The 17,661-nt window shown below is 41.1% G+C and overlaps 1 protein-coding gene across 1 annotated transcript; it reads left to right on the forward strand.

Moving 5' to 3' along the window:
• The first annotated feature begins 2,843 nt into the window (after positions 1 to 2,843).
• On the forward strand, positions 2,844 to 5,443 carry LOC123114616 (uncharacterized). Its single transcript, XM_044536098.1, has 3 exons — positions 2,844 to 3,411; positions 4,178 to 4,513; positions 4,955 to 5,443. The coding sequence occupies exons 1-3, from the start codon at positions 3,373 to 3,375 to the stop codon at positions 5,441 to 5,443; spliced, it is 864 nt and encodes a 287-aa protein (XP_044392033.1). The 5' UTR covers positions 2,844 to 3,372.
• Positions 5,444 to 17,661: the final 12,218 nt, after the last annotated feature.

The following is a 17,661-nucleotide window of genomic DNA, read 5'->3' on the forward strand; positions in this document are numbered from 1 at the left end:
TTGTGAATGTGGAGAAGGAAATCTTCAATCCATACCGCGGGGTCTGTTGTGCCATCATATGATTCAATGTTTATGGGTTTAAACCCTTCTGGGAATTCATGATCCATTACTTCATCAGTGAAGCACTGGGGGTGTGCGGCGCCTCTGTGCCGGGATACATCTCGATGCAGTTCAAATGAGTCTGGTCTATTGTATTCGGCCTGGCCGGACTTGTTTTAACATATCCGGCGTGGCGGTCATCATCACGCGTTGTGGCGCGTCCCCGTGATCCATAGATCGATCTTAACTGTCCTGCCTTGTTTTCCAACACGTCTCGCAGGTCCTGCGTGTTGCCCCGGGCCTTAGTGTTTTTGTTTGATTGGCGGCGGGGTGCGGGCGGTTGTACGGTCTGATACGCCACTTTGTCTCGGCCATGAGGTGGTCGGTCCGCCCCATCCTGCGCTGGTAGTGTAGGCTCTAGCGCCTCCTCCTCGAGTTGGGGTAACAACCTGCTCTTCGGGTAACTTTTGGTTGGGCGCTCGAGTTCGTATTCCTCAGCTGCCAGGACCTTACTCCATCTTTCTGTTAGCAGATCTTGATCAGCTTGGAGCTGCTGCTGCTTGTTCTTTAGGATTTTTGCAGTGGCTATAAGCCGGCGCTTGAAGCGCTCCTGCTCGACGGGATCCTCAGGCACAACAAATTCGTCGTCGCCGAGGCTCACCTCGTCTTCGGAGTGAGGCATATAATTGTCGTCCTCCCAGTCTCCATCCGTTGCCTGTTCATCTGGGCTAGCTTGCCCGTCCTCCTTCCCGGACTGCTCAAAGTCAGGCTGGGTGGGATTGTTTTCGTCTTCAGCACCATCCGGATTACTATCATCTCCTGTGCCAGTATAGCTATTTCTACCATGGCGGTGCTTAGAGCGGCGCCGATGACGCTGGTGTTTTGATTGCTTCCCCAAGGGATTATCCTCTGTTGCCTCATCGCCATTGTTTTCTTTGGGGGTGTCCACCGTATATATATCATATGACGAGATGGCTGTCCAGCGCCCTATAGGCGGTGGTTCCTGTTCTTCTCCTGCATCATCGTCCATACCGTCGATGTCTTCGGAGTTGAAGTCAAGCACGTCGGTTAAGTCATCGACAGTGGCTATTAAGTGGGTGGTGGGTGCGACACTAATTTCCTCGTCGTCCGCTTCCCACTCGTGTCGGACATAGTTCGGTCAAGAGTCTCCTGACAAGGAGAGAGACCTTACAGGTCGTTTGGTACCCATCATTTGGGTTGGATTTGGTGGATTTCATTTGCGAATTCCGGAATATACTTGTTTGGCTGCCACAGAATTGAGGGTGGATTTCATTCTAAGATTCCAGAGGATTTAAACCTGGCCTAGGCACAAATCCCAGCCCCTCGCTCGTCATTCTCCCGGATTCCACTCGCTCGCTTCCCCCACCCTACCCCCGACGCCTTCGTCTCCCGCCTCCTTCCCCCACCCTACCCCGACGCCCACCGCCGCCGCCGTCGCCACCCACCGCCGCCACCGCCGCCATGAGCCCCTCCTTCTCGGCCACCGGTGATGCACCCCCTCGCCGGTGAATAGCTTCTCCCCGAGTTCTCTTCCCCCGTCCCCTCTACACGGGAAGCTTTCTGTTTGATGGTGTGCTGCCTCCGGTGACCACAGCGCCATCGTCAAGCTCTCAAATCCTGGTATGTTCTCCCTCCACCTCTCTTCTCCCCCTCCCTCTCTCTGGTGGATCTTTTCTGCTTGAACCCTAACCCTAACCTGAACCCACCTCCATCCGGACAGAAGATTGACTTCTTGACGATTCCTCCGCCAGCTCACGATCGGTCAGCTCCACATCCCGGAAGATCGACCTTTTCGTGGTACGTGGTCAGCGTGTCTGCGTCCCCTCTATGCGAGCAGAATGGATCTCTGAATATAATGCATTTTGCACACTGATTATTTTGTCTGAATTCAGTATAGAACAAAGTCAGTGTGGTTGGACAGTGATTTTTTTGTCTGAATTCAGTATGGAACAATTCAGTATTGTCCGCAAGCAGACATGAACCCCTGATTTCAATATGTTTGCATACTGATTTTTTGTCTGAATTCAGTATAGAACAATTTCAGTGTGCTTGCATAATGATTTTTTGTCTAAATCAGACTGGGTTTTTTCCAGACTGAGCTGATTTTTATATTCGGGCTTGTTATTGAAGCTAGATACTTGAGCATAATGTTTTGAAATACAAGTTCAGGATAGTTTTGATTCACTCCGTTTTAGGAGAGAGTGTCAATAGCATGTTCAATAAGACTGTGTCAATTGTATCGTATGGTGATTGAAGCTTCTTTTTATGTGAAACTCTAATGCTTGATGGTTTTGTTTGTTATGATCTATTTTTGCAAAAGTATGGGGGCGCAGGTCTGTTCATCCACCTGACAGAAGTGGAACAGAAAGTAGCATAAACCCTGTTTGGGTTTTGCCCATCTTTTTCCTCCATCTAAGCTTTCTTGACAAGCAACTTCATCTGTTTTTTGTGTATCACTAGTAATAAGCATGAGTTTTTTGTGTATCACTAGTAATAAGCATGTGTTTTTTGTGTATCACTAGTAATAAGCATGAGTTTTTTGTGTATCACTAGTAATCGAGCTTGAGTTCTTTCTCAACTGTTATTTTCTTCATCTTAATATAGATGTCGGACTTGTACATTAACACATTGCATGGCGATGAGAGGAGAAAGAACAGGAAGAGGGCATCTGCTGGATTTTTTGTGTCGGTTGTCGCGATGGTTCAACACACGTATTGTCAGAGGAAGATTAGAGAGCTTGATGATTTCAGTGAGGATGAGGCGAGATTAGGATTAGAAAGCAGATGCTTAGATCAATTTATCAGGGTTCTAACAAGCACTGTTTTGATAGTTTGCGCCTAACTAAACGGTCCTTTGTGGACCTGTGCGCTATCTTGCGTGAAAGATGTGGTTTGGGGGACACATTTTATGTGTCGGTTGAAGAATCAGTCACAATGTTTCTGCTAGTGCTAAGCCATGGGATGAAATACCGGTTAATTGAAAGCACGTACAGATGGGCACTCGAGACCATCAGTAGGCATTTCAATGAGATCTTAAGAGCTGTCCTTTCCTTGTCTCATGAGTTTATAAAGCTACCAACCCCTTCAGCTGAGCAGCCCGAGGATAGTAGATGGAAATGGTTTCCAGATGGGCTAGGAGCTTTAGATGGCACACATGTTGATGTCCGTGTTTCCGCTCTCAAGCAAGGCAGATACAGGAATAGAAAGCAAGATGTGACCACTAATGTGCTTGGTGTTTGTGACCGGAATATGAAGTTTTTGTATGTCTTAGCTGGATGGGAAGGTTCTGCATCTGATTCACGAGTGTTGCGAGATGCAATGTCACGACAAGACGCTTTTAGAGTTCCACATGGTAATTCTCTGTCTTGGTACGGTAGAACAACTAAGTTATGATATTTCAATGTAAATATAATATCTAATACTTGTTATTTTTGCAAACATTAGGAAAATACTACCTTGTAGATGCTGGGTACACTAATGGTCCGGGCTTCTTTGCTCCATACCGGTCAGTCCGGTACCATTTGAAAGAATGGGCGGCTAATGGAAATAACCCACAAACTCCAAGAGAGTTATATAATCTGCGACATGCATCAGCTAGGAATGTGATAGAGAGAACTTTTGGTCTACTAAAGATGAGATGGGCTATTTTGAGGACTAGTTCATTTTTTCGCATACGGAATCAGGTATCACATAGTATTTTGCAAAACCAAGCCTCCGTTTATTTTTAGTTTTTTATTAACACGCCAATAATACCATCTCGCAGATCCGTGTCATTAATGCTTGCTGCATATTGCATAACTTTCTAAGAGATAGGCAGAGAGAGATGGATGATATAATGCTAATTGACGTGGATAATCAGTTAAATGCTGCTGCCATCGAACATCCTGAAGAACCAAACATGATTAGACATGTTGAATCAACAACTGAGTGGAACAACAAGCGAGATACCTTAGCTAATCAAATGTGGGCAGATTACCAAAGGAGACGCGGGGGAGCCAATCATTGAATTCATTCATTTGTATGTTCATATATTTCATATGCCTATTTTTGAACCCTCTCTCTCTCTCTCTCTCTCTTGGGATTCTACGTTTGTCTCATACATGTATTGTTGCTTGCAGGAAGATATGGATGTGGAGAAGAAAGGAGGTAGAAACTACCTTACCTGGACGGATGAAATGGATGAAGCAATGCTGAATGTGTTCGTGGAGCATTACAATAGAGGGGATCGTGCTCAAAATGGGTGGAAGCCACATGTTTACACTGCAGTTGTCAAGAATGTTCGAGCCAAGTGCAATGTGGATATCACAAAGGAGAATGTCATATCAAGGTGCAAGACTATTGATAGACACTATGTCAATGTCAGCAAGATGTTGTCAACGAGTGGTTTTGGGTGGGATTGGATCCATAACAAGCTTATGGTTGATAGTGAGGACGTGTGGAGCAACTATGTCAAGGTAAGCACTACATCTTGAGCATCTATGTATTCATGGCATGGCCACAAGATTCATTTTCATCATTCATGTGGTCAAGTAGTTTATTCGAAAACATGCACTTATACACCTTCTCCACCTTCTCCATCATGATGTGGAATTCAGCCAAGTTTATTTGAAAACATGCACTTATACTTGTTCATGCATAGCCTTCTAATCAGTAGTTTACTCATCATTTCCCCTATGTTTTGCTATTATATTAGTAATCAGCCTTCTCTTGAGAAACAATCACAACTTGCAGCAGTGCACTTGTTTTCCCCATTATTTATGTGATTTTACACCATGACATGAGTTACATCTTAGCTGTAGTCTACGATTTTCTCTTTAGATGTGTGTTTGGTGTTTGGATGGATGTGTGTTCATTTTCCACCATGACATGAGACTATTTGTCTTCATGGGTTGCAGGCAAACAAAGATGCCGCATGCTACAGGCACAAGGTCATAAAGTTTTGGGACTCTATCAGCCTTGTCTTCTCGAAGGATCATGCCACCGGAACCGGAGCCAGAACTGCTCGTGAAAGTGCAGCGGAAATGGCTGCAGAGAATGTCAACAACATCAACACTGATTCTGCCGCAACATCTTCAACCCAAATCGGCGAGGAACAGAAGAGGAAAAGATGTCGAATGGATGACTCAATTGCATATATGCTTGGAGAGAAACTGGATAATTTTACCAGTGCCTACAAAGCTGATATCGCTCAAGTTGCTCCTCCTGAGAAACCCTCCTCTCCTGAAGAAATACTTGATGCTCTCAATGCAATTGTGGGACTGGATGATGATGGCTTGCTAGCAGCTTATGATATCCTCATAGCAGATGACCGCAAGTTCAAGGCTCTTAAGGCGCTGCCTGAAAGGATGAAGAAGAAATGGATCCTCAAGCAAATCAACCAATGAAGGTATGTTTCTTGTTCTGTGATTAGTTACCAGCTAGCAAGCTCTGCTGCATTTTGTCCTTAGTTGTTTGTTATAGTACAATATTATGGGTGTCCTGTATTTTGTCATGCCAATATGGAGCAGAGGAGGCAGCAGCTTGCTTGCTTTTCATCATATTTATGTACTTACCTATTTCCATGTTTGAGATTAGCATGATAGAAGGTTTTATGTTATCATCTTAATAAGGTTTTCCTGCCAGGTCTTCCCAAACATGGCTTGATAAAACAACGTTTTCCTGCCATGTTTGAGAACAACTTGTTCTGCCATGTCTCCCGAAACAAGGTTTTATGCACATATTTTGCATGCACATAAATATTCAGTGTGTTTGAAGGTCTCTTATGAACTAGTCTTTTTTTCTTCGGTCGAGAGGTGGCATTATTAGTCTAGAATACATCAACCAGATATGCTTATTTAGTGGTTGTAGTCTTTTATCGACTTAGTTTCGGTCCTACTTAACCTACTCGGTTGTTGATGGTTTTTTGCTATTACCTTTCGATTCATGATAATTGTGCAAATGAAGTGCAAGTTAACCTTTGAAAAATTTCTATATCAAGTTGAGTTTTCTTGCCCTTCCTAGAGATTGTTGCAAGCTAAAGCTTATCGTGTGACACTTTGATTTGTCTTCTTGGCTATCCTCATCTTTCACTTTGAGCAATTTCTACCAACCATTGTGTTCAAGGATTGTTTATTGCCCTGTGAGACCATATGTCACCATTTCTCATCATATTTTGCAGGAAATATTGGGTGAAGTGTGATGTTGAACGAACAGAACGAAGAAATGAAGATCCTTGAGCAATGAAAATCTTTCTTGGATGGTGCTAATAATGCAAAGATTTAGTTTTTATGTAACCTTGACTAGATTATGATCATTTGATGTTGTTGTGAACCTTTTTCGTATTGCAAAGATTAACTTTTTACAAAGTCTCATGTTTAAGTTATATGTATTGGCATGGTTCAGTTTAATGCAAAACATTGCCATGTGTGAACAAACGAGTTGTCAATGTTGGTGTTGGTATAGATTTGTTCATACTATTTATTCCTAGCACAAAGGCTAGTGCGTTGGTGCTGGTATAGATTCATGCTCATTTTGGTTCTGGTACAGATTTGACCTCAAAATCCTAGTGACAGCCAAACATGAAATTTGGATTTGGAATCTAGATTCAGCCAAATGAAATCTTGATAGAGATTTCATTTCATTTCATTTCAGCCAAATGAAATGAAATCAGGGGAGCCAAACGAGCTGTTAATGAATTTAGCACATCACCCAAGGGTGAGCGCTGAAAGATATCCGTGGAGGTGAACTCCATGACCGGTGCCCAATCAGATTCGATAGGTGCGGGCGTACCCGGTTCGGATCTTGTAGCCAGAGATGAGTCCGAGGGTCCGATGATACTAGCCTCATAGGAGGTGGGATTAGTGTTCGGCTCCAAGGCCGATGAGTGTGTGGCCTCCGTGGCGGGGTCCATCCACCCGTCCTCGGATGGCACAATCTGCTCCGGATTGAGTCCCGGAGTAGCTGCAGGCACGATCCCTCGGATACTGTCCGATGGCAGATCTAAGTCATGCTCGTCGGGACTATCCGGCGCACCTGACACGGGGTCGAATCCGTCGAAGATCAAGTCTCCGCAGATGTCGGCGGTGTAGTTCAAGCTTCCAAACCTGACCTGATGGCCAGGGGTGTAGCTGTTGATCTGCTCCAGATAGCCAAGCGAGTTAGCTCGTAGTACGAAGCCGCCGAATACGAAGATCTGTTCGGGGAGGAAAACCTCCCCCCTGGACCGCGTCGTTGAAGATGATTGAAGGATCCATCTAGCCTTATCGCGACGGTGCAGTGGAGCTCTCAATGAAAGCACCAATGTCGGTGTCAAAACCGGCGGATCTCGAGTAGGGGGTCCCGAACTGTGCGTCTAAGGCTAATGGTAACAGGAGGCGGGGGACACGATGTTTACCCAGGTTCGGGCCCTCTCGATGGAGGTAATACCCTACTTCCTGCTCGATTGATCTTGATGATATGAGTATTACAAGAGTTGATCTACCACGAGATCATAGAGGATAAACCCTAGAAGCTAGCCTATGATATGATTGTTGTTGTCCTACGGACCAAACCCTCCGGTTTATATAGACACCGGAGGGGGCTAGGGTTACACAGAGTCGGTTACAGAGAAGGAAATCTACATATCTGAATTGCCAAGCTTGCCTTCCATGCCAAGGAGAGTCCCATCCGGACACGGGACGAAGTCTTTAATCTTGTATCTTCATAGTCTAACAGTCCGGCCAAAGTATATAGTCCGGCTGTCCGAATACCCCCTAATCCAGGACCCCCTCACCGGGCACCCTCTTGGCCGCCTCTTTTGTTGCTTGACGTCCACTCCAAGTCTCCTGGATTGCGTTTTTGTTACAAAAAGATCGCTCCCGAAGGTTTCATTCCATTTGGACTCCGTTTGATATTCCTTTTCTTCGAAACACTGAAATAGGCAAAAAACAACAATTCGGGCTGGGCCTCCGGATAGTAGGTTAGTCCCAAAAATGATATAAAAGTGTAAAGTAAAGCCCATAAACATCCAAAACGGGTAATATAATAGCATGGAACAATCAAAAAATTTAGATACGTTGGAGACGTATCAAGCATCCCCAAGCTTAATTCCTGCTCGTCCTCGAGTACGTAAATGATAAAAACAAAATTTTTGATGTGGAATGCTACCTAGCATAATTCTCAATCTAATTTTCTTTATTGTGGCATGAATGTTCAGATTCAAATGATTCAAAATAAAAGTTCATATTGACATAAGAAATAGTAATACTTCAAGCATACTAACAAGGCAATCATGTCTTCTCAAAATAACATGGCATTAGAAGGTTCATCCCTACAAAATCATATAGTTAGGCTATGTTTCATTTTCATCACACAAAGTACTCCCATCAAGAACAACCCCGGTTTCAGCCAAGCAATTGGTTCATACTTTTTAATGCGCTTCAGCCTTTTTCAACTCTCACGCAATACATGAGAGCGTGAGCCATGGATATAGCACTATGGGTGGAATAGAATATGATGATGGAGGTTGTGTGGAGAAGATAAAAAAAGGAGAAAGTCTCACATTGACGAGGCTAATCAACGGGCTATGGAGATGCCCATCAATTGATGTCAACATGGTAGTAGGGATTGCCATGCAACGGATGCACTAGAGCTATAAATGTATGAAAGCTCAACAAAAGAAACTAAGTGGGTGTGCATCCACCTTGCTTGCTCACGAAGACCTAGGGCATTTTGAGGAAGCCCATCGTTGGAATATATAAGCCAAGTTCTATAATGAAAAATTCCCACTAGTATATGAAAGTGACCACATATGAGAATCTCTATATGAAGAACAAGGTGCTACTTTGAAGCACAAGTGTGGAAAAAGATAGTAACATTGTCCCCTTTTTTATTTCCTTTTTTTTATTTGGACCTTTTTTTTGCCTTTCTTCTTTTTTTTCTTTTTTTTCTTTGGCCTTCCTTTTTTTTCTTTGGCCTTTCTTTTTTTCTCTTTTTTTTATATGGGACAATGCTCTAATAATGATGATCATCACACTTCTATTTATTTACAACTCATGAATTACAACTCAAAACTTGAACAAGATATGACTATATGAATGCCTCCGGCGGTGTACGGGGATAAGCAATGAATCAGGAGTGAATCAGGAGTGACATGTATGAAAAATTATGAAGGTGTCTTTGCCACAAATATGATGTCAACTACATGATCATGCAAGGCAATATGACAATGATGATGCGTGTCATGATAAACGGAACGGTGGAAAGTTACATGGCAATATATCTCGGAATGGCTATGGAAATGCCATAATAGGTAGGTATGGTGGCTGTTTTGAGGAAGATATAAGGAGGTTTATGTGTGATAGAGTGTATCATATCACGGGGTTTGGATGCACCGGCGAAGTTTGCACCAACTCTCAAGTGAGAAAGGGCAATGCACGGTACCGAAGAGGCTAGCAATGATGGAAAGGTAAGAGTGCGTATAATCCATGGACTCACATTAGTCATAAAGAACTCATATACTTATTGCAAAAGTTTTATTAGCCCTCGAAGCAAAGTACTACTATGCATGCTCCTATGGGAAGGGTTGGTAGGAGTTAACCATGGCACGATCCCGACCTCCACACATAAGGAAGGCAATCAAAAGAGCACCCCATGCAACAAATTTGTTACACAACTTTCACCATACGTGCATGCTACGGGACTTGCCAACTTCAACACAAGTATTCTTTAAATTCACAATTACCCAACTAGCATGACTCTAATATCACCACCTCTATATCTCAAAACAATTATCAAGCATCAAATTGATCATAGCATCCAATTCACTTCCTATGATAGTTTTTATTATACCCAACTTGGATGCCCATCATTCTAGGACCAATTTTATAACCATAGAAAATACCATGCTGTTCTAAAAGACTCTCAAAATAATATAAGTGAAGCATGAGAGATAAATAATTTCTACAAAATAAAACCACCGCCGTGCTCTAAAAGATATAAGTGAAGCTCTAGAGCAAAACTATCTAGCTCAAAAGATATAAGTGAAGCACATAGAGTATTCTAATAAATTCCAAATCATGTGTGTCTCTCCCAAAAACTGTGTACAACAAGGATGATTGTGGTAAATTAAAAATCAAATAATAATATCATACAAGACGCTCCAAGCAAAACACATATCATGTGGCGAATAAAAATATAACTCCAAGTAAAGTTACCGATAGACGAAGACGAAAGAGGGGATGCCTTCTGGGGCATCCCCAAGCTTAGGCTTTTGTTTGTCCTTGGATTATCTTGGGGTGCCTTGGGAATCCCCAAGCTTGGGCTCTTTCCACTCCTTATTCCATAGTCCATCAAATCTTTACCCAAAACTTGAAAACTTCACAACACAAAACTCAACAGGAAATCTCATAAGCTTTGTTAGTGCAAGAAAGAAAAACCACCACATAAGTTAGTGTAATGAACTCATTCTTTATTTATATTGGTGTTAAACCTACTGTATTCCAACTTCTCTATGGTTCATACCCCCCGATACTAGCCATAGATTCATCAAAATAAGCAAACAACACACGAAAAACAGAATCTATCAAAAACAGAACAGTCTGTAGCAATCTATAACTTTCGAATACTTCTAGAACTCAAAAAATCCTACCAAAATAGGAAGTCCTGGGAAATTTGTCTGTTGATCTACTGCAAAAATAATAAATGCAAAATCACGTTTCTGTGATTTACTAAAATTATTCCCGTGCGCACAAAATTTTCTGTTTTTCAGCAGAATCAAATTAACTATCACCGTAGGTCATCCTATAGGTTCTACTTGGCACAAACACTAATTAAAATATAAAACCACATCTAAACAGAGGCTAGATGAAATATTTATTACTAAACAGAAGCAAAAAAGCAAGGAACAAAAATAAAATTGGGTTGCCTCCCAACAAGCGCTATCGTTTAACGCCCCTAGCTAGGCATAAAAGCGAGAATAGATCTAAGTATTGCCATCTTTGGTATTCAATTCATAAGTGGCACGCATAATAGATTCATAAGATAATTTTACTTTATTTCTAGGAAAGTGTCCCATGCATTTCCTTAATGGAAATTGTAATCTAATATTTCCTTCCTTCATATCAATAATTGCACCAATCGTTCTAATGAAAGGTCTACCAAGAATAATAGGACATGAAAGATTGCAATCTATATCAAGAACGATAAAATCTACAGGCAAATAATTCCTATTTGCAACAATAAGAACATCATTAATCCTTCCCATAGGTTTCTTAATAGTGGAATCCGCAAGGTGCAAGTTTAAGGAGCAATCATCAAATTCATGGAAACCTAGCACATCACATAAAGTTTTCGGAATTGTGGAAACACTAGCACCCAAATCACACAAAGCAAAGCATTCATGATTTTTAATTTTAATTTTAGTAGTAGGTTCCCACTCATCATAAAGTTTTCTAGGTAAAGAAACTTCCAATTCAAGATTTTCCTCATAAGATTGCATCAAAGCATCAACAATATGTTTGGTAAAAGCTTTATTTTGACTATAAGCATGAGGAGAATTCAACATGGATTGCAACAAGGAAATACAGTCTATTAAAGAACAATTATCATAATTAAATTCCTTGTAATCCAAAATAGTGGGTTCATTGCTAAGTAAAGTTTTGACCTCTCCAATCCCACTTTTACCAAATTTAGCATCAAGATCTAAAAACTCCGAATCATTGGGACGCCTTTTAACTAAATTTGACTCATCTCCAGTCCCATCATTATCAAGATTCATACTGCAAAACAAAGATTTAATAGGGGACACATCAATAACGTTTATATCTTCATCAATATTTTCATGGAAACTAGAGAACACGCTTTTACAAAGCAATCTTTCTTAGCACGCATCCTAGCGGTTCTTTCTTTGCACTCATCAATGAAAATTCTCATGACTTTGAGAGACTCATTGATACCATGCTTAGGTGGAATAGATCTAAGTTTCAAAGAATCAACATCAAGAGAAAGTCTATCAATGTTTCTAGCCATTTCATCAACTTTAGTAATTTTTCTTCAAGCAAAGCATTGAAATTCTTTTGAGAGATCATAAATTATTTAACACTATTCTCAAAATCAGAGGGCATCTTATTAAAATCTCCATAAGTTGTTGTAGGAATTACCATAATTATTAGAGGAATTACTAGGAAACGTCCTAGGATTAAAGTTTCCTCTATAAGCGTTGTTACCAAAATTATTCCTACCAACAAAATTCACATCCATAGATTCATTATTATTATCAATCAATGTAGACAAAGGCATATCATTAGAATCAATAGGAGCACTCTTAGTAGCAAACAATTTCATAAGTTCATCCATCTTTCCACTCAAAACATTAATTTCTTCTATTGCATGAACCTTTTTACTAGTAGATCTTTTGGTGTGCCATTGAGAATAATTAACCATAATATTATAAAGGAGTTTAGTAGCTTCTCCTAAAGTAATTTCCATAAAAGTGCCTCCCGCGGCCGAATCTAAAAGATTTCTAGAAGCAAAATTCAATCCGGCATAAAATTTTTGTATGATCATCCATAAATTCAAACCATATGTAGGGCAATTGTGAATCATTAATTTCATTCTTTCTCAAGATTGGGCAACATGCTCATGATAAAGTTGTTTAAAATTCATAATATCTTTTCTAAGAGAGATGATCTTAGCGGGAGGAAAATACTTAGAGATGGAAGCATCTTTGCACTTATTCCATGAATCAATACTATTATTAGGCAAAGACGAAAACCAAGTTTTAGCATGATCTCTAAGTGAAAACGGAAATAACTTCAATTTAACAATATCATTATCCGTATATTTCTTCTTTTGCATATCACACAAATCAACAAACTTGTTTAGATGAGTAGCGACATCTTCACTAGGAAGGCCGGAGAATTGATCTTTCATAACAAGATTCAACAAAGCAGCATTGATTTCACAAGATTTGGCATCATTAAGAGGAGCAATCGGAGTGCTAAGGAAATCATTATTGTTGGTATTGGAAAAGTCACACAATTTGGTATTATCTTGAGCCATCATGAAAAGCAATCCAACACACAAGCACACAAAAGGCAAGCGAAAGAGGGAGGCGAATAAAAACGGCAAGGGTGAAGTGGGGGAGAGGAAAACGACAGGCAAATTGCAAAAAATGTAATGCGAGGGAGATACGTTTGTGATGGGTACTTGGTATGTCTTGACTTGAGCGAAGACCTTCCCGGCAACGGCGCCAGAAATTCTTCTTGCTACCTCTTGAGCACTGCGTTGGTTTTCCCTTGAAGAGGAAAGGGTGATGCAGCAAAGTAGCGTAAGTATTTCCCTCAGTTGTTGAGGAACCAAGGTATCAATCCAGTAGGAGGCTCCTCAAAATTCCCTCGTACCTACACAAACAAACAAGAACCTTGCAACCAACGCGATAAAGGGGTTGTCAATCCCTTCACGAAAACTTGCGTAAGTGAGGTCTGATAGAGATAATAAGATAAGATAAATATTTTTGGTATTTTTATGATATAGATTGGAAAGTAAAGATGCAAATATAAGTAGATCGGAAACTTATATGATAAAAGATAGACCTGGGGGCCATAGGTTTCACTAGTGGCTTCTCTCAAGATAGCATAAGAATTACGGTGGGTGAACAAATTACTGTCGAGCAATTGATAGAAAAGTGCATAGTTATGAGAATATCTAGGCATGATCATGTATATAGGCATCACGTCCGCAACAAGTAGATCAAAATGATTCTGCATCTACTACTATTACTCCACACATCGACCGACTCCTGCCTGCATCTGGAGTATTAAGTTCATAAGAATGGAGTAACGCATTAAGAAAGATGACATGATGTAGAGGGATAAACTCAAGCAATATGATATAAACCCCATCTTTTTATCCTCGATGGCAACAATACAATATGTGCCCTGCTGCCCCTGCTGTCACTGGTTAAGGACACCGCAAGATTGAACCCAAAGCTAAGCACTTCTCCCATTGCAAGAAAGATCAATCTAGTAGGCCAAACCAAACTGATAATTCGAATAGACTTGCAAAGATAACTAATCACACATAAAAGAATCAGAGGAGATTCAAATATTTCTCATAGATAAACTTGATCATAAACCCACAATTCATCGGATCTCGATAAGCACACCGCAAAAAGAGTTACATCGAATAGACCTCCAAGAAGATCGAGGAGAATTTGGTATTGAGATTCAAAGAGAGAGAAGAAGCCATCTAGCTAATAACTATGGACCCGGAGGTCTGTGATAAACTACTCACAACTCATCGGAGAAGCCTTGGAGATGATGTAGAGGCCCTCCATGGTCGATTCCCCCTCCGGCGGAGCACCGGCGAAGGCTCCAAGATGGGATTTCGCGGATACAGAAGATTGAGGCGGTGGAAATAGTTTTTCATGGTGCTCTTGGATGTTCTCAGGGTACGTGGATATATATATAGGAGGAAGAAGTAGGTCGGTTGAGCCACGAGGGGCCCACGAGGGTGGGGGACGCGCCCACCCCCCTAGGGCACGCCGGGCACCCTCGTGGCCACCTCGTTTGCTGCTTGACGTCCACTCCAAGTCTCCTGGATTGCGTTTGCTCTAAAAAGATCGCTCCCGAAGGTTTCATTCCGTTTGGACTCCGTTTGATATTCCTTTTCTTCGAAACACTGAAATAGGCAAAAAACAGCAATTCGGGGTGGGCCTCCGGTTAGTAGGTTAGTCCCAAAAATGATATAAAAGTGTAAAGTAAAGCCCAATAAAATCCAAAACGGGTAATATAATAGCATAAAACAATAAAAAAATATAAATACGTTGGAGACATCTCAGAGGGGGGCAGTCAAAAGTTACAAGACGATGTGAAAATTTACAGGGAATGAGTTGACGTAATGTGAAAAGGTGCCAGCTGCAGAAATAATGTCACATGAATCTTGACCAACACCATGCAGATATAGGATAGCTCATGTAGCGTGTGTTCATGTACAAAATCTGTGTTGCTGTCTCAATCTGACTCACTCAACATTTTCAATTAAATAAATATTCAATAAACATTTTCTCTTCCCATAATACCCTCTATGATCAAAATTCATGAATAGAAAACTATTGCATATAGTTTTGTTTAACTGTACATAATTCATGTATCATATCTTTCCAAGCGGAACAGAAAAAAATTGGTAGTATATTCCATCTTTGTTGGGTTAGTCAACCATGCCAAGAAACCATTTGTAACTGTCTCTAATTAAAACCTAGCATTTAGCAGCCAAATACAAGTTTTCATACATGTAAAACAGATCATCTTTGTTGGGTTATTTCCCGAGCTTTTCTTCTTTGCCACCTGCCCACCTCTGTACCGTCCTTCAAGCTCATATATGAAGTTCGCAACTACCACCTCAGGATTGTAAGATTGCTCCTGATCTCATATTTGGAAAGGTTTCATGGTTGCTCTAATCAATCTTGCGTGCATGTCTATCTACTGGCCAGCCTTCCCATCATATTTGCAAATTTCCTGTCATGTACAATATATAAGGTGGGCAAAAACATTTCACAGTTTCTTTTGTTAGCAGGGTTTTGAATCAGAAAGTGTGCATCCGTGCATATTTTCCAAGTAAAATAAGAGTGTTAGGAGTGTTCATGCAAGGAACTGTTAGTCATTTACTCAGAAACTTCGAATGGCAGATTATAAAGGTCACAGAGCAAACATATAAACACAGCGATGTGCGATGTATATCCTTCATGCATGTTGTCGAATTGCACCCACGACCATGGCATCTTCGGCGTCAATTCTTTCCTAGGCTTTTCTTCTATGCCACCTCCCTACCGTCCTTTGGACTGTAAGATTGACCTCTCATCATTTCATATTTGGAAATGTTTCATGACTGCTCTAGTCAATCTTGCGTTCATGTCTACCTACTGGCCAGCCCCCTCTCTTTGCAATTACGCTGCCAACCAAATACAAACGGTCAAGTGCAGATTTGGTATGACTTGTTAGAATGAACACAATTTTAGCATCACACAAACCTGCTCTTCAGAATCTTCAGTGCCGTTCATCACTTTTAGAAGAGGATTCCTTGGTCGGACAGGGGGCGGCTGGTTGTGGTCTGCACGATGCAATGCTACAACCAGCCATGGTTCATGAGAGTCATTGTCAATACCCTGCAAGACAACCTGAACTGCCTAATTCGTCGCTAGCATGGTACTAACTACAAAATGAGCAACTATATATAGAATTTACCTCAAGCAGGCATACAAGGTCATGGGAGGAGCAGTTATTGCCACCGTTGGTGTATTTACATCCCCCTAACAAATATTGTAACAAACATAACGAGAATATAGGTTCTACAATTCATATGCTGATATGCCTCTGCCAGCGAATCAAATTTAATTACCATTTGTATTTATAAGTATTTTATACATAGCCACTGAATACCCAAAGTTTCTCACTGACTGAAAGACAAAATACGAAGGGTCTGGACAGGGCAACTAGCTGGCAGGAGAAGAGACGAATCCCTGACTTAGTAGATACAGAGAGAAACTTGACCAACAATGGCGCCGCTGGCTACTCACCCAATAATCTCACAAGCCTTCTACATCGGCTGCAAAAGTCCGAAGGAATTGGGAACAAATCGTCATCAGATACTGCTCCCCCCAAGCTTCTGGAGGGTGCGCCACCTGAATCAATGTGCAACAGGATGGGGGGGGGGGGGTATCTGGACCATACCTGAGGAAGAAACTGCAAGATGGTGGTGGATTCGAAACCCACATCACACGATTCATGGGAGGGGGCAGTCAAAAGTTACAAGATGATGTGAAAATTTACAGGGGCTGAGTTGATGTAATGTGAAAAAGGTGCTAGCTGCAGAAATAATGCCAGATGAATAATGTGGACACGATAGCTCATGTAGCGTGTGTTCATGTAGAAAATCCGTGTTGCTGTCTCAATCTGAATCACTCAGTATTTTCGATTATAAGAATTTGGTCTTGTATGACTTTGCTATTTGCCGGCGTGTTTTCTTGTGTGTGTGCGTTGGAGTTGGCTGTGTGCATCCTAGCTATGCAGAGGCCTGGTGTGTACTCATTGTGTTTTGTATCTACTTGATGCTTCACTTTGAATCAATAAAATCCACCCTTTATCGAAAAATATATAAGAATTTGAACTGTACAGAGAATTCATGTAAAATATCTTTCCAAGCGGAACAAAAATAATTTGGTAGTTTATTCCATCTTTAATTTGTTGGGTCAGTCAACCATGTCAAGAAACCATTTGTAAATGCCTCTAATTAAAATCTAGCATTTAGCATTCAAATATAAGTTTTTCATACAGGTAAAACTGATCATCTCAAAAGTGACAGTTAAAAAAAAGACTTGTCATTCTTCACATAAGCCAGACATTAAAGTAAGCAGATAAAAAAGGCAACGAATGAGCTACCATAGATTCATAGTTTATTTCATCTTTGTTGGGGACATACATTTTACAAACTGCTTCCTCCAAAGATCACTGGAAACTTAAAGTGATGGCAACCTCATCTCATGTGGCTATGTAAAAAATAACTAGATAGATGTTAACCCAGGACGCTCATGCTAAATTTAGCAAGACTGGATTGCTTTCTCCAACCCAACATAACTCATTTACCTCCA

This window comes from Triticum aestivum, chromosome 5B, assembly GCF_018294505.1.
Source record: "Triticum aestivum cultivar Chinese Spring chromosome 5B, IWGSC CS RefSeq v2.1, whole genome shotgun sequence".
NCBI classification, from domain to species: domain Eukaryota; kingdom Viridiplantae; phylum Streptophyta; class Magnoliopsida; order Poales; family Poaceae; genus Triticum; species Triticum aestivum.

Bases quoted from the DNA above. Each gene is read 5' to 3' on its own strand.
- LOC123114616 (XM_044536098.1), top strand. From the start codon at position 3,373: ATGCAATGTCACGACAAGACGCTTTTAGAGTTCCACATG. The intron at 3,412-4,177 runs GTAATTCTCTGT...TGTTGCTTGCAG, and splicing joins CGCTTTTAGAGTTCCACATG to GAAGATATGGATGTGGAGAA. The intron at 4,514-4,954 runs GTAAGCACTACA...CATGGGTTGCAG, and splicing joins TGTGGAGCAACTATGTCAAG to GCAAACAAAGATGCCGCATG.